Source organism: Pteropus medius, unplaced genomic scaffold, assembly GCF_902729225.1.
Source record: "Pteropus medius unplaced genomic scaffold, Ma_sr-lr_union100, whole genome shotgun sequence".
NCBI lineage: Eukaryota > Metazoa > Chordata > Mammalia > Chiroptera > Pteropodidae > Pteropus > Pteropus medius.
The window spans coordinates 6972811-6996536 of NW_024355206.1; the positions used below are offsets into that span (position 1 = coordinate 6972811).

The window sequence follows — 23726 nt, forward strand, 5'->3', positions numbered from 1 at the left end:
ATTAGGTGAAGAAAAGCTTGTGGCAAGGAGAAGGAGGCCTTATAATATAGACAAGTGGGTAAAGAGAGTGGGCTTTGGGTCTGATTCCATCATTTTGTTTCCAGACCCCATTATCTACTGTCTGGGTGACTCTGGTCTAATTATGTCTGTGCTTTACTTTTCTGAAAGACAAATAACGACAGTACTTATTTCTTAGGATATTGTGAAGAACAGGTGAGATATCAAATGAAAGTACCACAGGGCATACAGTAAATTCTCAATAATTACTTATCATCATCGTCATCAAGGCAGAAGATACTTCATCAAAACAGGGTAAACTTCAATGTGGAATGGTGTGTCTCTGGTGTATTTTTGCCCAGTAGAAGTACTTTTGCCAATTTTCATCGTATTACTAGCTGTATTGATAGATTTCTCTCAATTCACTCTCCAGGTAGCTCTTACGACCTCTCCCTGGCCCTACCTCTTCATGACTAATGGAATAAATACACTGGTCTGGGCTCTAACTACTTACCTAGACTTGGGCAAGTCATTTCACCTTAAAGAGCCCCATCTGCTAGGAGATCTAAGTTACTAACATAGGTAAGTACACAGCAAAGTGTTCAGCACACAGAAAGTGTTCAGTAAATGACGGGGCAAAAAATAACACAGCAATTTCCGTTCAGAGAACACTGAGGAGAGATGCAAATATTTCTAACAGGTAACTAGGCTCACATGGTAACTCCGTAGCTGTACCAAGCCTTGTCTCCCCCAGAGAAAGAAAACCTTTCGCAGTAGTAAGCCAAAAGGGTCTCTATTTCTTCTTTTAATGGGTGGTGGTGGTGGTGGTGGGAGGGACTGGAAAATAGAGGGAATGCACTGATTTCCAGAAGGCATATCTGGCAGATTACAGACTGCTGGAAGCTTGCAATTATATTTGTATTCTTTACTGTCTGGCATACTATTCATGAATGGTTACAGGTAGTTCTCAGTACTAAGTAAGTACAATATATGGAAAGTAGTTTAGCTATATTTGATCTCAAAAACTCTTAAAGACTAAAAACAATCAAATCTGGCTCAGAAAATTTTCTCTCATGAATAAAATATAGTTTTCTCTTAAAGTCAAATTTATTTGAAGTTTAAAAACCCTGTATCATGTCTGAAAACACAAGTTTCACAATGAAATGCAAAAGACTTAGGCATTAAACAGAAAGAATTAAACCGGATCTTTTCACTTCATACTTTACAAAACCAAAAGCTTTTAAAAATTATTAATTGTTCTTATAAATGAAACATTAATATTATATAAAAATAATTTCTTTATATATGTATGTGGAATGTAGCCAAGTTCTCAGCTTAAAAATAATTTTTACTTGCTGATTGTTTTCATGGATAGAAAACATACCCAACATTGTACTAACAGAAAGAACTGAACTCCAGAAAGTATCCTAATCTTTTAATTTGTTTTTAATAAGTGGAAAAGAGAACAGGTAACTATGTTGGTAACAAGCAAATTTAGTAAATTCAGCTAGTATTTTCCTAAAATTTAAGTTTCCTAATAATAGGAAACTTTTACTCCATGAAGTCATCTTGCACATGGCAGGAGTGCCAAAAATACATTAATAAATAAAGCATGACTTTATAAAAATGATACGCATCATAAATCTATATACCTACAAATATGAATTATAAACCTATGGCAAGGAATCAGAAAGTCATCCTCTAACTCTTAAGCCTTGTGAAAGCTCCTGGACCCCACACTCTTTTGCTTCATGGTCAGGAATGTGTTTATGGCAGCTTAAGGAAGGAAGGATTTGGCAACCCCCTCCTTTATGCCTTTAATTCAGATGGTTAGGGCAAGAAGACAATGCAGGCTATCTAAGGAAATTGAGCATAAAACCACCCCTCAATAGTCTACATAACAATAATGGCAAACTGAGACTTTAAGACGGCAGCACTAACTCGGTATTCCCTTACGGGAAACAAGGGTCGCTTTTTTTAGCAGTTTATGAGAATGTTATGAGCGTATGAAGGTAATGCAGACGGAGGGCCTCTGAATTCTATATTCAGGGAGAACCTTACAATTAGTGCATTTACAGAACGCCTGGCATCACCCCTTGCACATCTAGTAAAAACTACATTTAAAAAAAATTAATTATGTTTTATATTACCAGCAGATTTTTCTAACATATCAGCACATCTCAAACTTATGTAGATAGGTTTTAAATTTTCCGTTAAAAATTAAATCCATAGGAAATTTCGACATTAAAAAAAAATCCTGAGTGATCAAAACGGCGTTTGCAGTGTTGGTGGATACAGAAAATTCCTTACTACTTTCAGGAAAGAACTGCTTTCCTTTAAGCTTCAATGAATGCTCCAAATTATGAAACAGGAGTCAACATTTTTAAGTGGAAGATAACTATTTTATTTCAATTCTGCTAAATAAATGCAGAAAAAACAAAGATGTTTATTAAAAAATATATACACTATTACTTATCTATCTCTCCCCAAAATCCAGCTCAGAAGTCACCTCTTTCAGAGAACTTTCTCTGACATTCCACTCCCACAGTGTCCTCTATGATATGCCTTATACATATCATAGTATGTAGCGTATACATCCTTCTATTACAATCTTTGGCATCACGCCGTATTATTTACCATAAATGCAAAGATCATGTCTTCTTTAATTCTGAATTATTAATGCCTAATGATGCTCAAGTAAAATATAATTTACAAAACATAATTATTTTTATAAAATGGTCCCACTGCAAAGAAAGAGGCAGCAATAATGCAGAAGTCTCAAATTAAAAATCAAATATCCAATTTTATTCACCCACTAAATAAAGAACTTATAAATGATTGAAATGAAAATTTCTGCTGCTCCTTAAAGAGGAAAAGCTAAAGATTCTCTAACAGAAGTAAACATAAGTAAGCCTGGCCTCAGATTAAAAGAAGACACTGAACTCACATCAAATAGAGATCATAAATGAATATGAAATGCCTCCTAATGTCCACGAATAGCAAAAAGGAATCAATAAATTTTAAAATGTATTGAAATTTTAATCTCCTAAAACCACCAGTGACATGGGGTGATGTGGATGAAATATTAATGACGTCTCTAACTTCGGACATACGAACAAAGCTCTTTATGACCTGCCCCTAAGTTTACACGCCATACACACTCTGTCATGTATCCTGCACACGCCTACTTCTCATCATTTGCATATTCCATCTTTCAAAACTTAGCTGAAGTATCACCTCCTCCTAAGCCTTTCCTGACTTCCTCATGTCCTTGCTACTCCCAATTTGAGTAAAGTGTTCTTCTTTGTGCTTCTAAGAATGCCTTCACTGTTGCACTTATCCTAATGGGTTAAGGTTTATTTTCATATATGTCTCTCCATTGAGAACAAGCATATATCTTTCTCAAGTCCTGGAGCCTAGCACAGCATATGGCTTAGAGTAGTAGCTCAATAAATCATCACTGAATGAACAAATAAATATTAGTCGTAATAGATAAAGTAAGTCTGCAATTATATTTGAATATTGCAAACTTCGTTCTCTACATCAAAAATGTCAGGTCTTTAAAAAGAAACATGGATAAGGCTTTGTACTGAGGAAAATCTAAAATCGTTTACAAACATAAGTACAGTTTATGTGTTAACCTTTCTTCCCGGCCTGAAAATAGTAGCTAACTTATTAGGAGTTCGCTAGAGAGGTGAGAGGCCAAGCAATTAAAGCATCTGATGACACTCACTCATAAATGGCAGGTGTGCCTTGTCATAAGCATAAAGATTTCCCAGTTCTTAGAGGCTATACTGGTTAAAAACAATCCTTTTTCAGCAGGGAGAAATAGATATTCCTACTCAAACCAATCAGTCACTGCTGTACTAAACCACACACCCTGGGGGGAGAGACTAGGTTTACCTCTTTTTGGATCCTCAGCAACTACTTCTGAGCCTAGAAGAGGGCAGGTGCTCGATAAATGCTTGCCAAAAAATTTTACCTGAACAGCTTCATCACGTGCTTGCTTTTCTTCCTGTCTTCGCTGACGCTCTTCCTGTAACTCATTAAGCCTCTGCTCATATTCCTTCAATTTCGATAAAACGTCATGGCGTTTATTCTGGGCTTCGAGGGTATTTATAAAGGCAATTTCATTTACCTTCGATAAAAACAAAGAAAGTGAATTTCAAATCAAGTTAATTCTAGGATATATATCACAAAATAAACTTAACAGTCTTTATATTATAAACCAGTGGTAAGGCATACAACAATAATGACTAATGGGTCTTTTCTTTCAATATTTACCTCAAAAATGAATTCAATCCACTGTATATAACAAATCCACAGGCCTTAGAACTGATTTAGAGTACATAAAGGTCTGCCATAGCAAATATTTTTTAAGTCAAGAAACAAATTAAGATTCTTATAGAGACCATCTTGATATAGTTCTATTCGGTATCATTGTAATTTGCAACTACAGAAATTACATTAAAACTTAAATAGATGCATGCATGTTATTCTAATGAGTTTGAAAGGACAAACCTTAAGTGACAAATCCTTTTTTTCAACATATATTGAATAAACGATAATTAGGTACAAAATATAAAAATGATAATACATCAGCACTGTGTGAGGCTTACTCCAGAATTTCATAGTTAGTTTAATAGTTGAAATCAACCAGTGAAATTCACCATTTTAAGGTTTTTTAAGATTAAGAAACCACATAATTATCTCACTAAATGCAAAAAAAGTATGAAATAAAATTCTACACTATATTCATGGTAAAAAAAAAAATTTTTTTTCAGTATACTAGGAATAAAAAGAAAGTCCCTCAACCTTATAAAGAACATCTATAAAAAAGTCTACAACTAACATCATACTTAATGGTGAGAGACCAAATGCTTTCTGCCTAGATTGGGATCAAAGCAATGATGACAGCTCTCATCACAACTAGTTAGCCTTGCACTGGTGTGAGTCAGGGCAACACAGGGAGATTAAAAAGAAAAAAAAAACATACAGGATTGGAAGAAATAAAACTAGAACCAGGAAGTTTACCAAGGTTGTAGGATATAATGTAATACATAGAAATCAACTGTACTCCTATATACTGGCAGCAAACAATCCGAAAAAAATTTTAAACAAAATACTATTGACAACATGAAAAATATGAACTACAGATAAATTTCATGAAATGCATGCAAAGGTAAAGACAAAATAAATAGAAATATATGCAATGTTCATGGATCAAAATACTTAAATCATTAAGACATTAATTCTCCCCCAGAATAATCTATAAATTCAATGCGATACCAATCGAAAACTATGCAGGCTTTTTGTTCCCCTCTTTGGTGGTAGAAATCTACAAGCTGATCCTGTAATTTATTTGGAAACGGAAAAAAATATAAAGTAGCTACAATAGTTTTTTAAAAAAGCAAAGCTTAAGGATTTACACTTCCTGATTTCAAGACATCATAAAAGTAATCAAGATAAAAGATATGTTGATGTAATGAAGGCATAGAGGTAAATGAAACGCAACAGACAGAAACAGACCCGCACATATATGGCCAGGCAATTCAATAGATAAAGGATGGTCTTTTCAACAAATGGTACTGAAACATTCATTATCCATGTGAAAAAAATTACCACAACCCTAACTCACACCATATACAAAAATTAACTCAAAATGAAACATAAACCTCACTATAAACTTTAAAACTTTAGAAAAACCTTAGGAAAAAATCTTAGTGACTTTAAATTTAGGTAAAGGTTTTTTTTAAAAAATAGGACACAAAACCCACAAAGTACAAAAGAAAAAAAAGTCAACATACAGAAATTTTATCAATTTTAAAACTTCAAAAGACACTGTGAAAATGCAAAGGCAATCCAGACCGAGAGAAATTATTTGCAAAACACAGATATTATCCAACATATAAAGTTCCCTAAGAAATTCTGTTATTTGCAACAACATGGATGAAACTAGAAGGCACTATGCCAAGTGAAATAAGTCATTTACAGAAAGACAAATACTGCAGGGTATCACTATATTTGGAATCTTAAGAGTCCAACTCAAGAAAACAAAGAGTAGAAAAGTAGCTTCCAGGAGCTGATGGAGGGAGGAAGAGGGAAAGGTTGGTAAAAGGGTACAAACTTTCGCTTACAAGAGGAGTAAGATCTGAGGATCTCCCGTAAAACAGCTGATAACACTGTGCTGTATAGTTGAAATATGATGAGTATAAAACTGAAATGTTCTGATACACACACATACACACACACAAAAATAAATATGTGAGGTGATGGATGTGGTAATTAAATTGATCAGAGGAGTCCCTCACAACAAATATGTGTATCTCATCATCACGATGTACATTTTAAATATCTTACCATTTTATCTATCAATTATACCTCAATAAAGCTGGAAAAAAGAACAAATGATAAACCAATTTGACTTTAAAAAATGAACAAGAAGTTTGAACAAACATTTCACCAAATTAAAGATGCAGACAGGAAATAAGCACATGAAAAGATGCAAATTAAAAACCAATGAAACACTATACACACACAGTAAAAAGAATGGCTAAAATTACAATTTTAGTTGGTGACAATGTGGCTAACTAGAAGGCACATCCACTCCTGGTCCAAATGTGTAACAGTATAACCACTTTGGAAAACTGTTTCTTTAAAAGTTAAACATGAACCTATCCTAAGCCTCAGCCAATCCACTCTTAGGTATTTGCTCAAGAAAATAGAAGCACACATCTGAATGTTCACAGCAGCTATATCTGCAATAGCCAAAAACTGGAAAAAAAAAAAAACACACAAATATCCATCAACAGGTGACTGAATTAACAAATTACGGTATTTCTATACAGCAGTATACTTCTCAGCAATGAAAAGGAACTAATACACACAACAGCATGGTAACCAAATAGCTATGGTAAGTGAAAGACGCCTGAAGAAAGAATACATACTGTAAGATTCCATTCATATAACATTCCAGAAATGTTAACATCTATGGTGACAAAAAGCAGATCAGCAATTGCATGGTAACAGTTGGAAAAAGGAATGAATTACAAAGAAGCACGAAGAAACTTCTGAGGGGGATAGAATTGTTTATTATCTTCATTATACTAATAGTTTCAGGAATACACATATGTCAAAACTCATCAACTTGATGGTTTACAATGTGCTATTTACTGTCTGTCAATTACACCTCAATAAAGCTGAATGTATATAAAATATACATATATTACACATATGAAAGATTATTGTAAGAATAAGATACTGTATCTAGAAGTTTTAAATGAGCCTGTAAAAGTGTTGTTATTCTGGCATAGAATAAACACTTGATAAACATTAGCTTCGTATTTAACAACTGAGAAAAGGACTTAGGTAACTAATTCGATGTTCGAAGCATCTAAGATTTACCTTAGCTTCTTCTTCTTGTGCTTTTTTAACAATTGCTTGTAATTGCACCTCTCGTTTAAATTCAGCATGAAGTAATTTCTCTTCCATCATCCTACGTCGTTGATCTAGCAATTCTTCCTTCCATTTCCGGACATCTTTTTCCTATACACAGTGAATTATCACATCATCACTATTAGCGCACAGTCATGTAACAGAAGTGCAAACTGATAAACAGCTCAGGAACTTCCAAGTCTAGAACCTGGAGAGAGTTCAAGGAGCATGTCTGATGGTAAAGAACAGACTATAAAGACAGACTGCTTGAGTTCGTAATGTACCTTGACTTGCTAGCTATGTGAAATGGGTGACTTTTAAAGCCTGGACTCAGTATCCCTATCTATAACAAGAGAACAGTAGGAGGCCCTAACTCAGGATTGTTTTCGGGCCTGAGGCAATGCACGTGCACCTCTCAGAACACTGCGCCAGTCGTACCCACAGAAACATCTGCTGTCGTCACACTGCACTGGGAGTACACGTAAAACGCAAGCAGTGTGTACTCTTATCCTTACAATCCTAATGTCTCTATAACCCAAATTCAAGACAAATAAATAATTTTGTCCTAAAGGTTGGAAAATGGTGAGAAGTCTGAAAAATCACATTCTCTGAAGGAAAAAGAGGACTTTGCCTACAGAAGAATAAAGCTAGATATAGTTGCTTTTAGTTCCTTAAAACAATAGCAAACAGAACTAAAAGACTTGTTCTGTGCTCCAGGAAATCAGATCCAGCACCAATGAGAACCAATTATAGAAAATTGGATGTTGGCTCAAAATGTTTGAATTTTAGCTGCACAGTTATGTGTTTAACGACTTCAAAAAGCATGATGCAGAAATAGCACTAGATCAGAAGCTGGAGGACAAGTCCTCAAAGCCGTAGCCAAGGTCATGTGACACTGGAAACAGCACTTAGCCCCTTGGATTCTGTTTTCACATCAGTAAAATGAGGTCCAGTATCTGTTCACTTCTGTGTATCTCACAGTTACTGCGGTGATCAGGTGAAACCACGTATGCAAAGCAGTGCTGAAACAATACCCGTTACAAGAATGCAAGGTGGCATTTGTCATTAAAAGTAATTGAAGGGATACTTATATTGGTGGGAAAATTAACCAGAGAACCTCTACTGTACAATTTCAAGAATTAATCTCCAAATACCTGGAGGTTATATGATACAGTGAGAAAATAAACTACGTAATTCAATTTGCATGAAAAACACTACAGGAAGGGAAACTGTGGTCGTGTCAGAGCATTTCTCTAAAGCTGAAAATGAAATCATATATTAACTCTTGTAGAACCCCCAAATGTAAGAGACCGGTTTTTCATATTTGATCTATTCGTTCTAAATGATTAAGTAAAAATAATGACAAATTCTTGAGATGGACGTAAAGAGAAAAATCACAGATTTTCGTTTCCCAGTCAACCTTTCTACTATACTAATCTTACGCTACCTTGTTTTTTATAAATATTTGTATTTGGTCCAATTACCTCTCCCAAATTTAAGATATACATTATAAGTAATGTAAGTAATATCTTTAACCTATGTATATAAGTACTCTTTCTTAGTACTAGAGATATTTACTCACAGAAGTCATGAGCTAATAAATGTTGTTTCAAGCTGTTAAGTTCTGAGGTCATCTGTCATACACAAGTGACTAATTTAGTACTCACATGTCTGTCATGTGTAAGCACAATAAAAATGACCATATACTGAGCAACAGCCATCCTAGAGTTATGTTGTTTTACATATCTACCACATTTAATCTTTCAACAGCTTAGTAATTATAATTGTCATTTTACTGACCAAAAAAAACTGAAATTAACATTGTTAAGTAACTTGCCAGGGCATCATATCTTATTATGTGGCAAAACCAGGACTGGACCCAGACAATCATGTCCAGAGTCCATGTTCTTTCCACTATTCCACACTGATTAGAAATTACATTGCTGTAAATAATCCTTTCTTCTATAAATCTAATCAGTGCTCCCACATATTCAAATCTGATAGTATGAGAGGCTCAAAACTGTCCCACCAAGTCATTGAACACTTTGCACAAGACTCCCCAAGGAAACCCTGTAATGAAAATGGCAGAAAATAAAGTGTGGCTTCAATAATCCAGGCCAGCTCTGCGAAGAAACTGCTACCAATGTAGAAAGGACAAATTCTTTTTTTTTTTTTTATAGGTAACCTTGTGTAATTCAATAGACATAAATGCTTTGTTTCATTATCTTTACGGTTCTTTTAGCACCTCTCAGATGAGAAGAAAAAGTCAAGTTGAAAATAAGCCCATCAATTTAAGGCTATCATAATTTCATAAATATTAAAAACTCACCCTTTCTAACAATTTCTGAAGCTTTAATGTTTTCTCTTCACGTAACTTTTCCCTTAACTGCTGTGCTTTCATTTGTTTTTCCTCATGTTTCTTCTTAGATTCTGCAATTGTTCTATTAATACAAGCACATGAACAGGAGACGTGAATGTTTACATAACACAAAAAATAATTTCTTTACTCTTCAAAGTTCTTAAAATAGATATAAAAAGTCCACAAAAATAATTTCGGTCTAATATCTCAGAAAAATAACATCATATTTCAATGGATCTAGAACTGTACTGAGTAATGTGGCTTAAAATGTCCTGTAGCAACTCTTTTTAATAGTCAAGCGTGGCTAGTTTCCCTCCTATGAAACATTTCAAAGTGATTTTCAAAGGCAGACCTTTTACGAGATGGGGAAGAAAGTTTCTCGTGCATGTGAATTCCGTGTCCTGGAGGTCTGGCAGGTTCCTCCTCTACAATATCCCCCCAGGATGTATTTTGGCGCCAAGACTCACGGGCTGTTGAGAAAAAATAAAACCACTGTTACCGTTTAACCTCATAGTTCCATAAAACAAGTGAGAAGAGATTTTTTAAGAGGCAGCAGCATTCCCACTCTAAATTATTTATTTCACAAAGAAATTCACGTAATAAGGTGATCATTTTATACCCCTCGACCTAGACACATAATACACACATACGTAATACCTTCATAATCTGCAAGGACGTCATTCCAGTCCATAGACATACCACAGAAAAATACACTCCCACTTCCCATGCTAGCCTAAAATGAAACAAGGAAAAGGAAAAAACAAATATTTGAAGACAATTATAACCTTAAAAAATGAACTATACATGAAATTTTCCTACCTGTTATTAATACGTTTCATTTAACAAATAGTTCAAAATTAGAATAAAGCTATATACTTCTTGCAGTCACTATAATCACCAGGTTAAAAATACCATAGCCTAAACATTTTAAGAGGAAGACAAAGCTGCTTGCCATTTAACAGCAGAGATAAATCAAGTAAATTCAAAAGAAACATAATGGCCTACACTATCACAAAATACTCTATTACGCTATACTATGCCATGATAATGAACTATACTAGTACTACATAAATTCTAACATATTAAGAGCATACGTCAGAAGAACTCAAGATTATTGGGCATTACGATTTAATAGAAAAATCTGTGAAACATTTAGTTACTTTTACTCTTTAAGAAATCCCTCTCACCAACATAGATATACTGAGCACTTAGTGACAGCAAGGCAGTGCATTCTTTGCTTTTTATGACAATAGAAAAAGTAAAATACCTTAGATTTTACTTCAACCTATACAATCACAATCTGAGTAATGCTGAGTTTTTACTTTCTCTGAGATTCAATTTCTTGATTTGTAAAATGAAAATCACCACCACTTATAACTTGTCAATTACATTAAAAACAGTGAAGTGCTAAAATAAGATTTGCTATCATTTACTATATGTGTCAATCACATGGAATAATGATACCATTATTGAAGATTATTTTTTAAAATAATTTTAAATAGGACTAAATGAACTCTAGGTCCTTCTGGCCATAAGAATTTTTTATCTGAATATAACTTTTTTGAACAATTAAGTTAAAAATTTTAAAAGCTCACAGAAAAATCACTGTCGTTGTCGGTTTCAATATTAATATCATTGTTTTCTTCAGCTTCAATTTCCCTAGTTAACTGTTCTTCTTCAGCAATAGCACTAGCAATGGCTTCTTCATTGGCCTTTTCTAGACGATCTGCTAGCTCTTCCTTTTTAGCAAGAACTTCTGCCATGGACTATAAAGTTAAAAACAAACAGAATAAAGAATCATCACTTGACTGAAAAGTAATGATCTCTTTATGTTCTAATCACACACTCAACAGTATGCATAAAATAGCACTGATGCAGAATTGCAAAACCTGGAGTCCAGTACAGGCTCAACACTTGCTAGCTGTGTGACTTGGAAGTTTCTTAAAACCAAGAGCCTATTATGTATTTCATAAAATGGTACAATAGTCCATGACTTACCTTCTTTACCAGACTGCTGTGTATGAGATACTGTGAAGTTATATAAATAACAGGCATTATTATTAATGACAGTGAGAGTTTCATTTGCGTGCAAAAATTCAAAAGTTATACTGCAAATATCCCAAAAATAAAAGAAAAACATAATAGTATAAAAGGAACACAGAAAGAATTTATGCTGTAATGGTGATGATACTTTCAAAACATACACACTTATTTAAATATATGCATTAGAATTACTACAAATGATGGTCAACGAAATCATTAATCAATAAATCCTATGATAAGTTAAATATGTGTACTACAGAGCAAACACTGAAATAACAAAGACTTATGGCTAAGAAGCCAACAAAAAATATAAAATGGAGTTATTAAAATATAATTAACCCAAAACGGGGTGGTGGGGGGGAAGGGGATGAACAACAGATGAGTCAAAGGGAAAACAAAGAGTAAGATGGCAGATTTAAAGGAACCATATCAATAATTACACTATCCTGAAATAGTCTAAATACTTCAATTAATATTGTCTAACGGAACAAAAAGCAAGACCCAACCATTCGCTGCCCATAAGAAACCTAATTTAAATATGAGAACACAAACATATTCAAGTAAAAGAGACAACATACTAACACCATTCAAAAAAAAGCCGAAGTATTAATATCAGACACAGCAAATTTCAGAGCAAAAAATATCATGAGGCATAAAGGTCATCGTATGATAAAAGGGCTAATTCATCAAAAAGACCAAACAATCCTAAACATTTATGTATTTAATAACATAGCTTCAAAATACATAGAGAAAAACCTGATGAAACTGCAAAAGAAAATAAAACCTAATGAGAATGTAAAATGGCGCAGCCCCTTTGGAAAACAATCTGACAGCTCCTCAAAAAGGTGAATGTAAAGTTACCATATGTCCAAACCATTCCACTCCTAGGTATCTATCCGGAATACAACAGAATACTCTTAAAGACGATAAAAAGAACGAACTACTAATACACACCACTACACAAAGAAACTCAAAATAATTATGTTGATTGAAAGAAGCCACACAAAGATTACATTATCACATCTAAAGTTCTGAAAATGCCAATTAACAGACAGTGACAGTAGAAAAATGATGACTTAGGGAAAGGGATACAGGGAATGATAGAAAGGAAGGGTCACAAAGGAGAACGTTAAAACTTATAGAGGCAACTGGTATGTTCATCATCTTGATTGTACTGATGATTTCCTAGGTATAAACGCATATCGAAATTTAATAATTTGTATATTTTAGGTACGTGAACTTTATTGAAAATTAATTATACTTCAATAAAATTATTTAAAAATTCAAATGCTTGAGCTTCTGTTCATAAGTGAATTGGTCTGGAGTGGAACACGGGCATTGGTATCTTTGTTAAAGCTGCCCTCCTCCTTTCCAGCTCATGTCTCTACACTCGGCCCCCAATCCCACTCCCGCAAAACATACAGATTCTCTCTGGGAGGAGAATGGTGTGAGGGAGTTTACAGGAGAACCTGTTTCTTTGCATCATAAGCTTTTTTCTCTATAAATCTTAGAGTAATACAGAAAATGACTGCACTTTAATGTGTCACACAAATATTACAATATTAAATACCAATATTAAAGTTGAATATATTTAACTCAGCAGAAAGTAAGTTTCTATTTCTTTAATTTGATCTTCCCCAAAATACATTTCTATTTAGTCTCTATAAAGACCTGAAAGGACTTTAACTAGTAACAGAGCTTATGGATGAAATGATGATTCAATTATCCGTCCACAAGTTGTACTATTTTCACAGTGAAATTTCAATAAATATCTGTATACATCATCATTTTTTTTAATTTCCAAAGTTTCAGTAAAATTTGAAATTTCGGTAACTCTAAAGAAATAGATCCATGATATCTGAGTTTTTTGTCAGTACATTTTTACAAGTGTTTGCAAAAAATGACCTTAAACAGAAGGTTCTTTGTCATTTCTTGCCGAAGTTTCTTTTAAATAAGAGAACTACAGATTCGTTCTCTTACTTTAACCAGCTATGTGACAATATCGTATTGAGAAAGAAAAGAAAATGGTTCTCTCATCGCTGAAGCCATTCTATATATAACCCCTTTTAGAACCTAAACAATGAGGTGCTTATCTAGAGCACCCCACGTAAGTATCCCTGCCAAGACAAATTTTAAAAAGTTTTTTCCTTGATTTAGAATTCCTCTAAGACCTCTAAGAAAATACTAACATTCCTACTTAAAAGATTCTGCAATGGGAATGGTAAGTAAATTTCATCTTAAACACCAACTCCAAGCAAATGATAGTAGCAGCAGTCTAAAGTACTGTGTTAAGAGAATTTTTTACACTAAGTCCAGCGGGCAAAATTTCTCATCTATCAGAGTGCTTATAAGTTGCATGGAAGGCTGGGTATTGCTTTAGTTTCTTGATGCTAGACTAAAAATCATTTGATCAAATCACATATAAACTGAATGATTTTGAACAAGTTATTTAACTCTCATAGTCTCATTTTCTTCTGCTACAAAACAAAAAGAATCTTAAAAATATTCAAAAGGTTGCTATAATAAAATGTTAAAACGAAATAATATAGAATGCTTTGTAAAAAATGCTCTGTCAAGTATAAAGTAATACACAATGCAATTTATTATTATTGGAGTTTATGCCTCTATAATAGATTAATATGTCTACTCAGAATTCTGATAAGTTGTTCTTACCAGGTTAGCAGCACTCACATTTGAAATATCTGAAGAGTCCATTTCACTTTCTACCCTTGCCTTCTCTGCTGAAAATCTGTCTTCGTTTGTATGCGAAGGAGATGTGCCAGCTTGCTGAGGAAATGAAACACACTCGGCATCCACATGGACAGGATGTATTTCGGAAGTTCGCACAGAGCTGTCTTGTAGGGTACTGCTGCCTGAGTTCTTGACATCGTCCAATGTACTTGCTGTGAACTAACAAAAGGTATTTACAGTATGAATCAAGAGATAATAAAAAATACTCACCAACCACTCCACTTCAGAAAAGCTGATTCTGCTTAACCTATCAACTGCGAAGCAGCAGGTGGCTGGCTAACAGGCGACCCCCTCTCCGTTTTTTTAGCCTGTTTCAAGTGTAAGAAAAGATACCATCAAGCAAGCAGCCACACATTTTATTTGTGCACCTACTATGTATAGGGTGCTGTCTGGGTGCTTTAAAAATCAAGCAGTACATACTGTAATTATATTTTATCTTAGCAGCTTATTCTTGATGAGTACTCTAAGATATGCCTCACAAAAGAAATCTAGTCCCAAGTATAACAGTGTCTTATGTTCAAATAACTAAAGGCATATACATGGTTTTTGTGAAAACTATTATCAAATGAAGGCACTTTTCACCAAAATATATACTTTGAGGAAATGTTACTCAAAAATATAAAATGTGCTCTCTTTAGATAACACTAACACCCCCTACAAGACCCAACATGGTACAAAATACCACTTCTCAGAGCTAAGAGAAATATATCATAAAAAAGTACAGTATATCTGAGCATGCAGTCTCATTATGCAATTCATATTCTTTAAATTTCGACATCCCCCCAATTCCCTTTAGAAATATCTAACACATCACCAACAGAAATGTGAAAACAATCTAAAATAAATACAACACTGGATTAGGCCAAATACATGTCCACTTTTAAAATCCTGTTTAGTTTAATGAACAGAAACAAGCCTTTATTTTTCACTTGCAAAGAGAACAGGAAGAACCCTGTTGTGTTTTCCAATAATACTCAGAGTAATGAACTCCAAGTAGAACTAAAATCTAAAATTTTTCATTTAAAACTCACATCACTACTTAAACAAACATTAGATAAATATTGCAGTGGCTATAAAACACCCAGTTTGATTAATTATTTATATGAATATTAAACTTGGCCAAGTCTTATAAACTGCTTTAAAAATTCTATCAGTCAGAACTTAAAGTGTCCCAAAGTGTTGATTTTAGCAATAAGCATTATTTAAATTGTATCGCACTGTTTATATTGCAATCAATATTATCTATACATCAGTCACCATGGTTTATAATCTTCTTGGCAATATTTATATTAGCATTACTGATGATTACAATACAGTCGACCCTGTTTATTAAAAAATCAATATCATTTATATAACGAAATCAAAGCTCAACTATAAAGTAAAGCTAAAATTATATATAAATATACTAATTCCATTTTTAGAATGACAGTGGAAAAAACAAATATTATCATTAGCCTGGCCACCATTAGCAGTAAACTTTTATACTGAAATATTTTAGCAAAAGTTTAATTACTCAAAAGTTGAATGTATAGATTACTCCTGAAATCCCCAAATCATGTTTATTCATTACACAAAAGTAGCCATTATCAACATTAAAAAGGAAAATATGGAAGTTGAGTACCATTTCCAATAAAAATAAATGTCCTACAGGTAAAAGGAGAGAATATTTTAAAGCAGATGCTATTCTAGACTGAGAAATATTACAATTTTACAAGTTTTTTACTAGCCTCAGTATCATATCAAAGAACACCTCTTATATCTCATTAGTCATTTTACATAACTGAACATGAACCTTCATGCAAACAAATACCTAAAAACTGCATTCCTTCATCAAATAAAGAAAATAAAACTGAAATTCTGGAAATAATAATTGTACAGAATTATATTAAATATTAGCAAATTACTCTGCACCTGAATTGCAAGAAGTAAAAGTAGAGCAGGTTGAAAATGATCCTTGTTTTTCTCACCATTTTTAGTAACAGTTCCAATGAAGAAGAAGGACACCACTTTAAGCAAGTAATCGAAGCATGGGCAAACTGGTAACATGTGCCTCTAGATCTGATGCTAAGGACAATCACTTTACTTTTGTCAAAACTGCATAAACTAGGGGATGTAAAGTACTACATAGGGGATATTGTCAATAATACTGTAGTAACTACATATAGGTTTGGAGGGGTACTAGATTTATGGAGGGATCACTTCGTAATTATATAAATGTCTAATCACTATGTTGCACACCTGAAACTAACACATTGAATGTCAACGGTAACTGAGACTTAAAAAAAATTTTTTTTGGCTGTCTAAGCTAAACTGAATAATGAGCAAAAAAACTGAAGGACAGTCTACCAAAAAAAAACACTACAAAGGACTCTTCAAACTATTATGTCATAAAAGACAAAGATAGGCTAAGTAACTGTTCCTGGTGAAACGTATTAAAGAAACAAAGCCAAATACAATGTGTGACACCAGACTGCATCCTGGGTCAGGGGAAAAATTCTATGAAGAAATTATTGAGTCAACTGGAAAATTTTGAATATGGACTGTTAGATAGTAATATTATATAAATGTCAAATTCCTTGAATTCCATAGTATAATATGGTTATGTAAAAGGGTGTTCTTTATCTTTAGAGACACATGCTACAGTATTTGAAAGCGAATGGTTATGATGTCTTCACATTCCTCTTAAATGTTTAGCACACGATGTATATCTATGACATGTAAATATACGCAATGTGGCAAAACAGTCATCTATGAATCTAGGTAAAGGGTATAAAAGGGTTCATCATTAGATTCTTACAACTTTTCTGTAAATTTGAAAATTTTCACAATACTAAGTTAAAAATGACGTAGAAAAATAAGACATTCCAGCATACACATATCCGTTATAAAAATTCGGCAAAAGGATTTTCAGAATGTTCTACCTGGGTTCTTTCAGCAAGAGGATGGTCATAAGAGTGTAATGAGTCTTTCAGCTGAGCTTCGAGAGTATTAGAAGATCCATCTCCAACAAATTCACCTTTCTGTAGGCCTTCGTCAGGTAAAACTTGTACATTTTCTTTATCACTGTCATCCCTTGACTTTAATGCTTCTGTTGAAACTTTTGGCATCACTGCTGCTGATCGTGAACGAACAGGCCTTCCTCTCTGAACTGTCTCCCATCCTTCGGCATCTTTCCATTCTATGCAATTGAGGGAAGAAAATAAAGATTTCTTTAGATGACAAAAGATTTCAAAAACCTGTAAAATATTTCCACTCTAGTTCCCATTAAATATAAAAAATATACAAACACGACACTAATGATTATGCAAGTGTACACACACATGAACATCTATACATATGTATGTGCATGTGCACATGCGCGCACGCGCACACACACGGACTCTAGAATCCCTACAACCACACTGTGGAGCAGGCATAATTATCCGTTTCACAAACAGCAAAACAGAGATTCAGGTTAAGACTGATGTAAGGCCACATGGCCAGAAAGCAGTAATAAACATTTATATGCCGCACAGTGTACACCATGTGCTAGCATTCCCTTAAGTGTCTGACATATAAGAACACTCTCGATCTGCACAACAACCCTATGAGTGCCATCGTCCACATTTTATCAATAGGGAAACTGAGACAAAGAGAAGGTTGGTAATTCACCCAAAGTCACATACTTAGTAAATTTTCAAAGATGCCAGTCCAGGAAAATTGCTTCTGGTGTCCATGCCCCAATTGCTAAGTAAAAACGGCCTCCCCACCCTCCGGAATCCCTCCACTAAGAATGTACCTCGACTTAGAAGAAAAAACTATTTCAGTGGTAACATTTATAGAATGTTAACTGAAAAATCTAGTTCATTATCTCACCACACATACAAGGAAACTGAAGGCCTGTATCCAAAAATCGTGCAGCAAAATAGCCTAAAATAAATAAGGATCTTCAACGAAAGTGTTTCGAGGTATAGAGAATGTAGGATTAAAAACGTGTTTGAAAAAAGAATAGCTGAAAACTTCTCAAATTCAGTAAAAGACACAGAACTTCAGATTCAAGAAACTAAGATATACATCCTAGGAAACTCATGCTAAGACACAAAAAAACTTTTAGGAAACACAGAAGGAAAATCTTTTGAACCTATGGCTAGACGATGTATTCTTAGACCTGACACCAAAAGCATAAAGAGAAGACCTCATGGATCTAATCAAAACTGACGATTTTTCCTCTGCAAACGACCCTGTGAAGAGAATGAAAAGACAAACAACAAACTGGTAGAAAATATTCAATAAAAGACTAACTGAAAACCCTCCAAAGTCAACGGTATTATTATAAACAATCCAAGGAGAAAATGGGTGAAAGACATGAACAAACATTACACTGCAGTGTACACAAATGGCAAATAAGCACATAAGAGAAATTCAACATTAGCCATTAGAGAAATGCAAATTAAAACCACAGTGAGATATCTCTATATACCTATCAGAATGGCCAAAACATAGTGGTAATACTACATGTTAATAAGAAACATGGAAATGTGGGGTTAGAGAGGTGTTAAGTAAAGGGTTTGAGATTTTTTTTCCAGTTTTATTGAGATAACTGACATATAACATTGTATTAGTTTAACACAGACAACATAATATTTGATATATATAACGCAAAATGATTACCAAAATGTTTAACACTCATCACTTGACAGTTACCAATTTTTTTCTTGTGATGTGAACTTTTAAGATTTACTCTTAGCAACTTTCAAATATACACCACACTACTGTTAACTACAGTCGCCACGCTGTCCATTATATCCTCAGGAATTATTTATTTAAAAACTGGAAGTTTGCACCTTTTACACAGTATGTCTTTCTCTGACTTATTTCACTTAGCACAATGCCCTCAAGGTTCATCCAGGTCACAAACGGCAGGATTTGCATTTCTATGGCTGAATTAATATTCCATTGTGTGTGTGTGTGTGTGTGTATATATACTACGATTTCTTTATTCACTCATCCATCGATGGACACTTAGGTTGTTTTCATGTCTTGGCTATAATAAATAACGCTGCAAATAAACCTGGTGGTACAACTGTCTCTTTGAGATAGTGATTTTGTTTCCTTTGGGTTCAGAGCCAGCTCAAACGGTTGCTCGAATTTAATTTGATGAGTAGCGTCCATACTGTTTCCATAATGGCTGCACCGATTTACATTCCCATCAACAGTTCACACAGGTCCCCTTTTCTCTATATCCTCACCAACACTTGTTACCCCGTCTTTTCGATCACAGCCTTTCTAACAGGTCTGAGGTGATATCTCATCGCGGTTTTGATTTGCATTTCCCTGATTAGTGATTTGAGCACCTTCTCAGGCACCTGTGGCCATTTGGACATCTTCTTTGGAAAAATGTCTATTCAGTTCCTCTACCTATTTTTAAACCAAACTGTTTATTGCAATCGAGTTGTATGAGTTGTTTATATTTCTGATATTAACCTCTACTGATTTATGATTTGCAAAGATTCTCTCCATTCTGTAGGTTACCTTTTCATTTTGTAGATGGCTTCCTTTGCTGTGCAGAAGGTTTTTAGTTTGACGTAGTCCCATTTGTTTATTTTTGCTTTTGTTGCCTTTGCTTTTAATGTCAAATACAAAAAATCATTGCCAAGACATTTCTTTTTGATTTGAGGAAAATGTTCTATAATTGACTGTGGTTATGGTTATCTGTGAATACACTAAAAACAGATGAATTGTATACTTTAAATGAGTGAACTGTATGGTATATGAATTGTATCTCAACAAAGGTGGTATAAAAATTAATATGATAAAATAAGCTAACTTCTGAATCTTATTTCTGGAAAACTTAAAACCTACATTCCTGTGAAAAACTACATTTTTTTCTGAGTATCACAAAGCATAGCATCACATGATTTACTAAAGGGAAAGAATTTTACTTCAAGGAAAAACAACTTACAAAAAGCTCATTCTTGTAACTCATTATCCCATTTTTTAAAAATATAGTAACTATGTTAAATTTTGTATATTATATTTTAAAATAAAGATTACACAGAACCTATAATATTTTATTCAAGTGTCTGGACTTTGAAATCTCTAAGGGGAAGGTATGTTTAAATTTGCTTCTTTTTAAATTTTTATTATGAAGATTTTCAAATATACAACATAGAGAAAACAGTATTTTGAACTCCATGTTCCAATCATCCAGCTTCTATAATTGTTAACATTCTTCTACTCTTATTTCATCTATTTACCCTTCCTTATTGATTTTTTCTGAAATAGTTAAAAACAAATCCTAGACATATCATCTCTTCTGTAAATATTCAGTATGTGTCTTTAACAGATAGGAACCGTTAAAAAAAAACAAAACAGTATCATTATGATAACCAATAATATTAATACCTTAAATCATATAATAACCAGTCTGTGTTCAATTTTCACCCATGGTTAACTTATTAAAAATTTAGTGTATAATGTTATACATTTCTGCTTTATCTTTTAAATATATATATTAAAATAAAAATTACAAAACCAACCTTATAAAACCCACGCATATAAAAAAATAATTAAATTATGAAATTAAGTTTAACAAAAGATTTTAATTTCCATTTAATCTAAGTGGCTCACTCTTAGGAGCACTAGGATTAATAACTACTTTTTAAATGAAGAAAAACATCTCTCATTGGAAGCTTCCTTAAAGAAAGGAATACTGCCTAAAACTTGGACCTAATCCATTAACAAATAAGATGGCCAACACAAACACTATTATATAATAAAAGAAAAAACTGAAATAACTGAAACAAGTCAAGAGGAGGATATCAAAATAGAAACTATAACATAGGTCTCGACATTAAGAAATTAGTTATGGACAGATTACATTTCTAAGGAACCTTCAGTAAAAACTATATTGAAAAATTATTCAATTTTACAACTAAACTGCGAATTATACGATTAAACTGTTAGAGAGCTTCTAAATACTTGGGATAAACTTATAAGTTCACAGAACTAAAAACTGTATTTCATATCATAATTTTTACACCCCAGAACTACAATTTTTCAAATTTTACAAATGTAAAAAATTTATTAACTAATTTTATAAATGTTAGCCATTATCAATAAATTAAAGTTAATACAACTAGTAACTGAAAAGCACTTCGCCAATCCCAACCTGACTGATTTGTTGTCATTTTCATTAATCACTGTATTTAATTCCCTAACACTTCATTTAGGATCTTTACATAAATGTTCAAGAAAAACATTCTGTTTTATTGCAGTAACCTCGTTAGGTTTTGACATTAAGGTTATGCTGGCAGCATCATAAAATGGACTCTACTTTTTTATTCCCAGGAAGAGTCTGGTAAGATTGATGCTATTTTTACTTTAAATGTTTGAAAGAGTTCACGGGCAAAGCCTTCGTTACCTGGAATTTTCTTTGTGAAAAAATTTTAACATTTGTTAGAACATAAGTATTACCAGAGGTCTGGTAATTTTATTAGTCTATTTGAAGAACGACCTTTTGGCTTTGTTGATTTTCCCTATTCTCACATACGTGTTTTCCTTCCTTCTACGCCGTTTGTGTTTAACTTGTTGGGTCCTTCATGTGATGAATAGTAAGTGTGGATTTTAAGTTTTCTTCTTTTCTAATATGTGCAGTTGAGGCTAAAAATTTTCCTCAAAGCATAGCTTTATCTCAACCTCACGAGCTTTTAAATGTTGATTTTCATTCTATCCTTATTTTCAAAATTTCATTGTGATTTCTTCCGATTCATGGATTATTCGGAAATATATTCTCAAATTCCAAAAATTTGAGAATTGTATGGCTATCTTTTTATAACTGATTTCGAACTTAATTCCACTGTGTTCAAAGAGAGAATGAATTCAATCATTTGAAATTTGTTGAAACTTGTTTAATGGCTCAGCACATATCAATCTGTTAAGTTTTCCATGTGTGTGAATATGTATTATAGTTAAAGCCATGACAAAATAGCCTGTACTAAAATGAACCTTCTTTCCTCCAAACACAACTATAAAAGCTTGACAAGGCATTGTTTTAAAGGCACTGAACAGCAACCAACACAGGCAAGATTTGAAGAACTACACTCCCTGAGAAAAGGGAAGGGCAACAACAGGCGACCCACATTCACCCCCGTATTTTCCCTGAAGACGCTTGGAATTCACAGTGCAGGGGAAGTGAGCCCTCACAGAAAACAGCAGTCCTGTCTGGCTGATATAGATACTGGAGTTCAATGAGTCTAAAGCAACTGGGACTAGAGGGGCAGAAATCTTGGAGGGGGAGGAACTACAGCAAAGTGAGCCAAAAAGTCTGCATTCAATCTTCCCTTAAGAAGTCTGACAACTGCCAAGCTTTGCATATACAAGGCAAGATTCCAAGACACCCAGCAGAAAGCAGCAGCTGTGATGCTAATGAGCCGAGCAGATCTCGTAGCAACTGTACGGCGCTGAGGAAACAAAGTTTGGAAAACAGGAATGTAGTGGCCTTGGCAAACACCTCAGGTTTTCAGCTGACACCCCAAAAAGAATAAAGACAAAACTAAAACACCTTAACTTTAAAAAAACTTCAAAACGAACCTTGACAGAATTAGGGCGATCTCTATCTTCTTGCCAAAATAATAATAAGTTTTATATGGAGCCTCTATAATTTTTAATACACCATGTTAAACATTTAATTAGATATTATGCGGCATGCTATAAAACAGGATCAAATAACTAAAAATCCCACAAAAATGTTTTTTAAAGTAACAAATCCACAGGTAGTTCCGATATTTTACTTTTCAGACATAGACTTTTAAAAATAGCCATTATAATACACTCAAAGTATGGATTGGACATACAGAACAGAGGACTGGTGGACCAAAAGACCTAACAGTAAAGCATCAAAAGAAGAAAGACTGGAGAAGAGTAAGCATTATTTGTCAGACATATCGATCATGTCCAGTTCATTAATCAGGCTGTTTATTTATATCTCTACTGATTTTTATCTACTTGCATCATCACTTGTTAAACCTCTCAGTATGAGTACAGATTTTTTAATTTTCCTCCTCATTTGTCAGTTGTTGCTTCATATGTCTTAAATATACGTTATTTGTATGTATTTATAAATTCAGATTTATTTTTTCTGTTGAAATGATCCTTTAAAAAT

General features: G+C 33.6%; 1 protein-coding gene across 1 annotated transcript in view; it reads right to left on the bottom strand.

The window, feature by feature from the left end:
- SCAPER (S-phase cyclin A associated protein in the ER) overlaps window positions 1-23726 on the bottom strand; it is a 166924-nt gene that overhangs the window by 109408 nt on the left and 33790 nt on the right. Inside the window, exons 9-16 of the mRNA XM_039858331.1 lie at window positions 17506-17762; window positions 14507-14743; window positions 11386-11556; window positions 10448-10523; window positions 10143-10260; window positions 9761-9872; window positions 7402-7542; window positions 3980-4135 (exon numbers count right to left, since the gene is read on the bottom strand). Of these exons, the coding sequence (XP_039714265.1) occupies window positions 3980-4135; window positions 7402-7542; window positions 9761-9872; window positions 10143-10260; window positions 10448-10523; window positions 11386-11556; window positions 14507-14743; window positions 17506-17762 (1268 nt within the window). The remainder of the gene's footprint in view (window positions 1-3979; window positions 4136-7401; window positions 7543-9760; window positions 9873-10142; window positions 10261-10447; window positions 10524-11385; window positions 11557-14506; window positions 14744-17505; window positions 17763-23726) is intronic.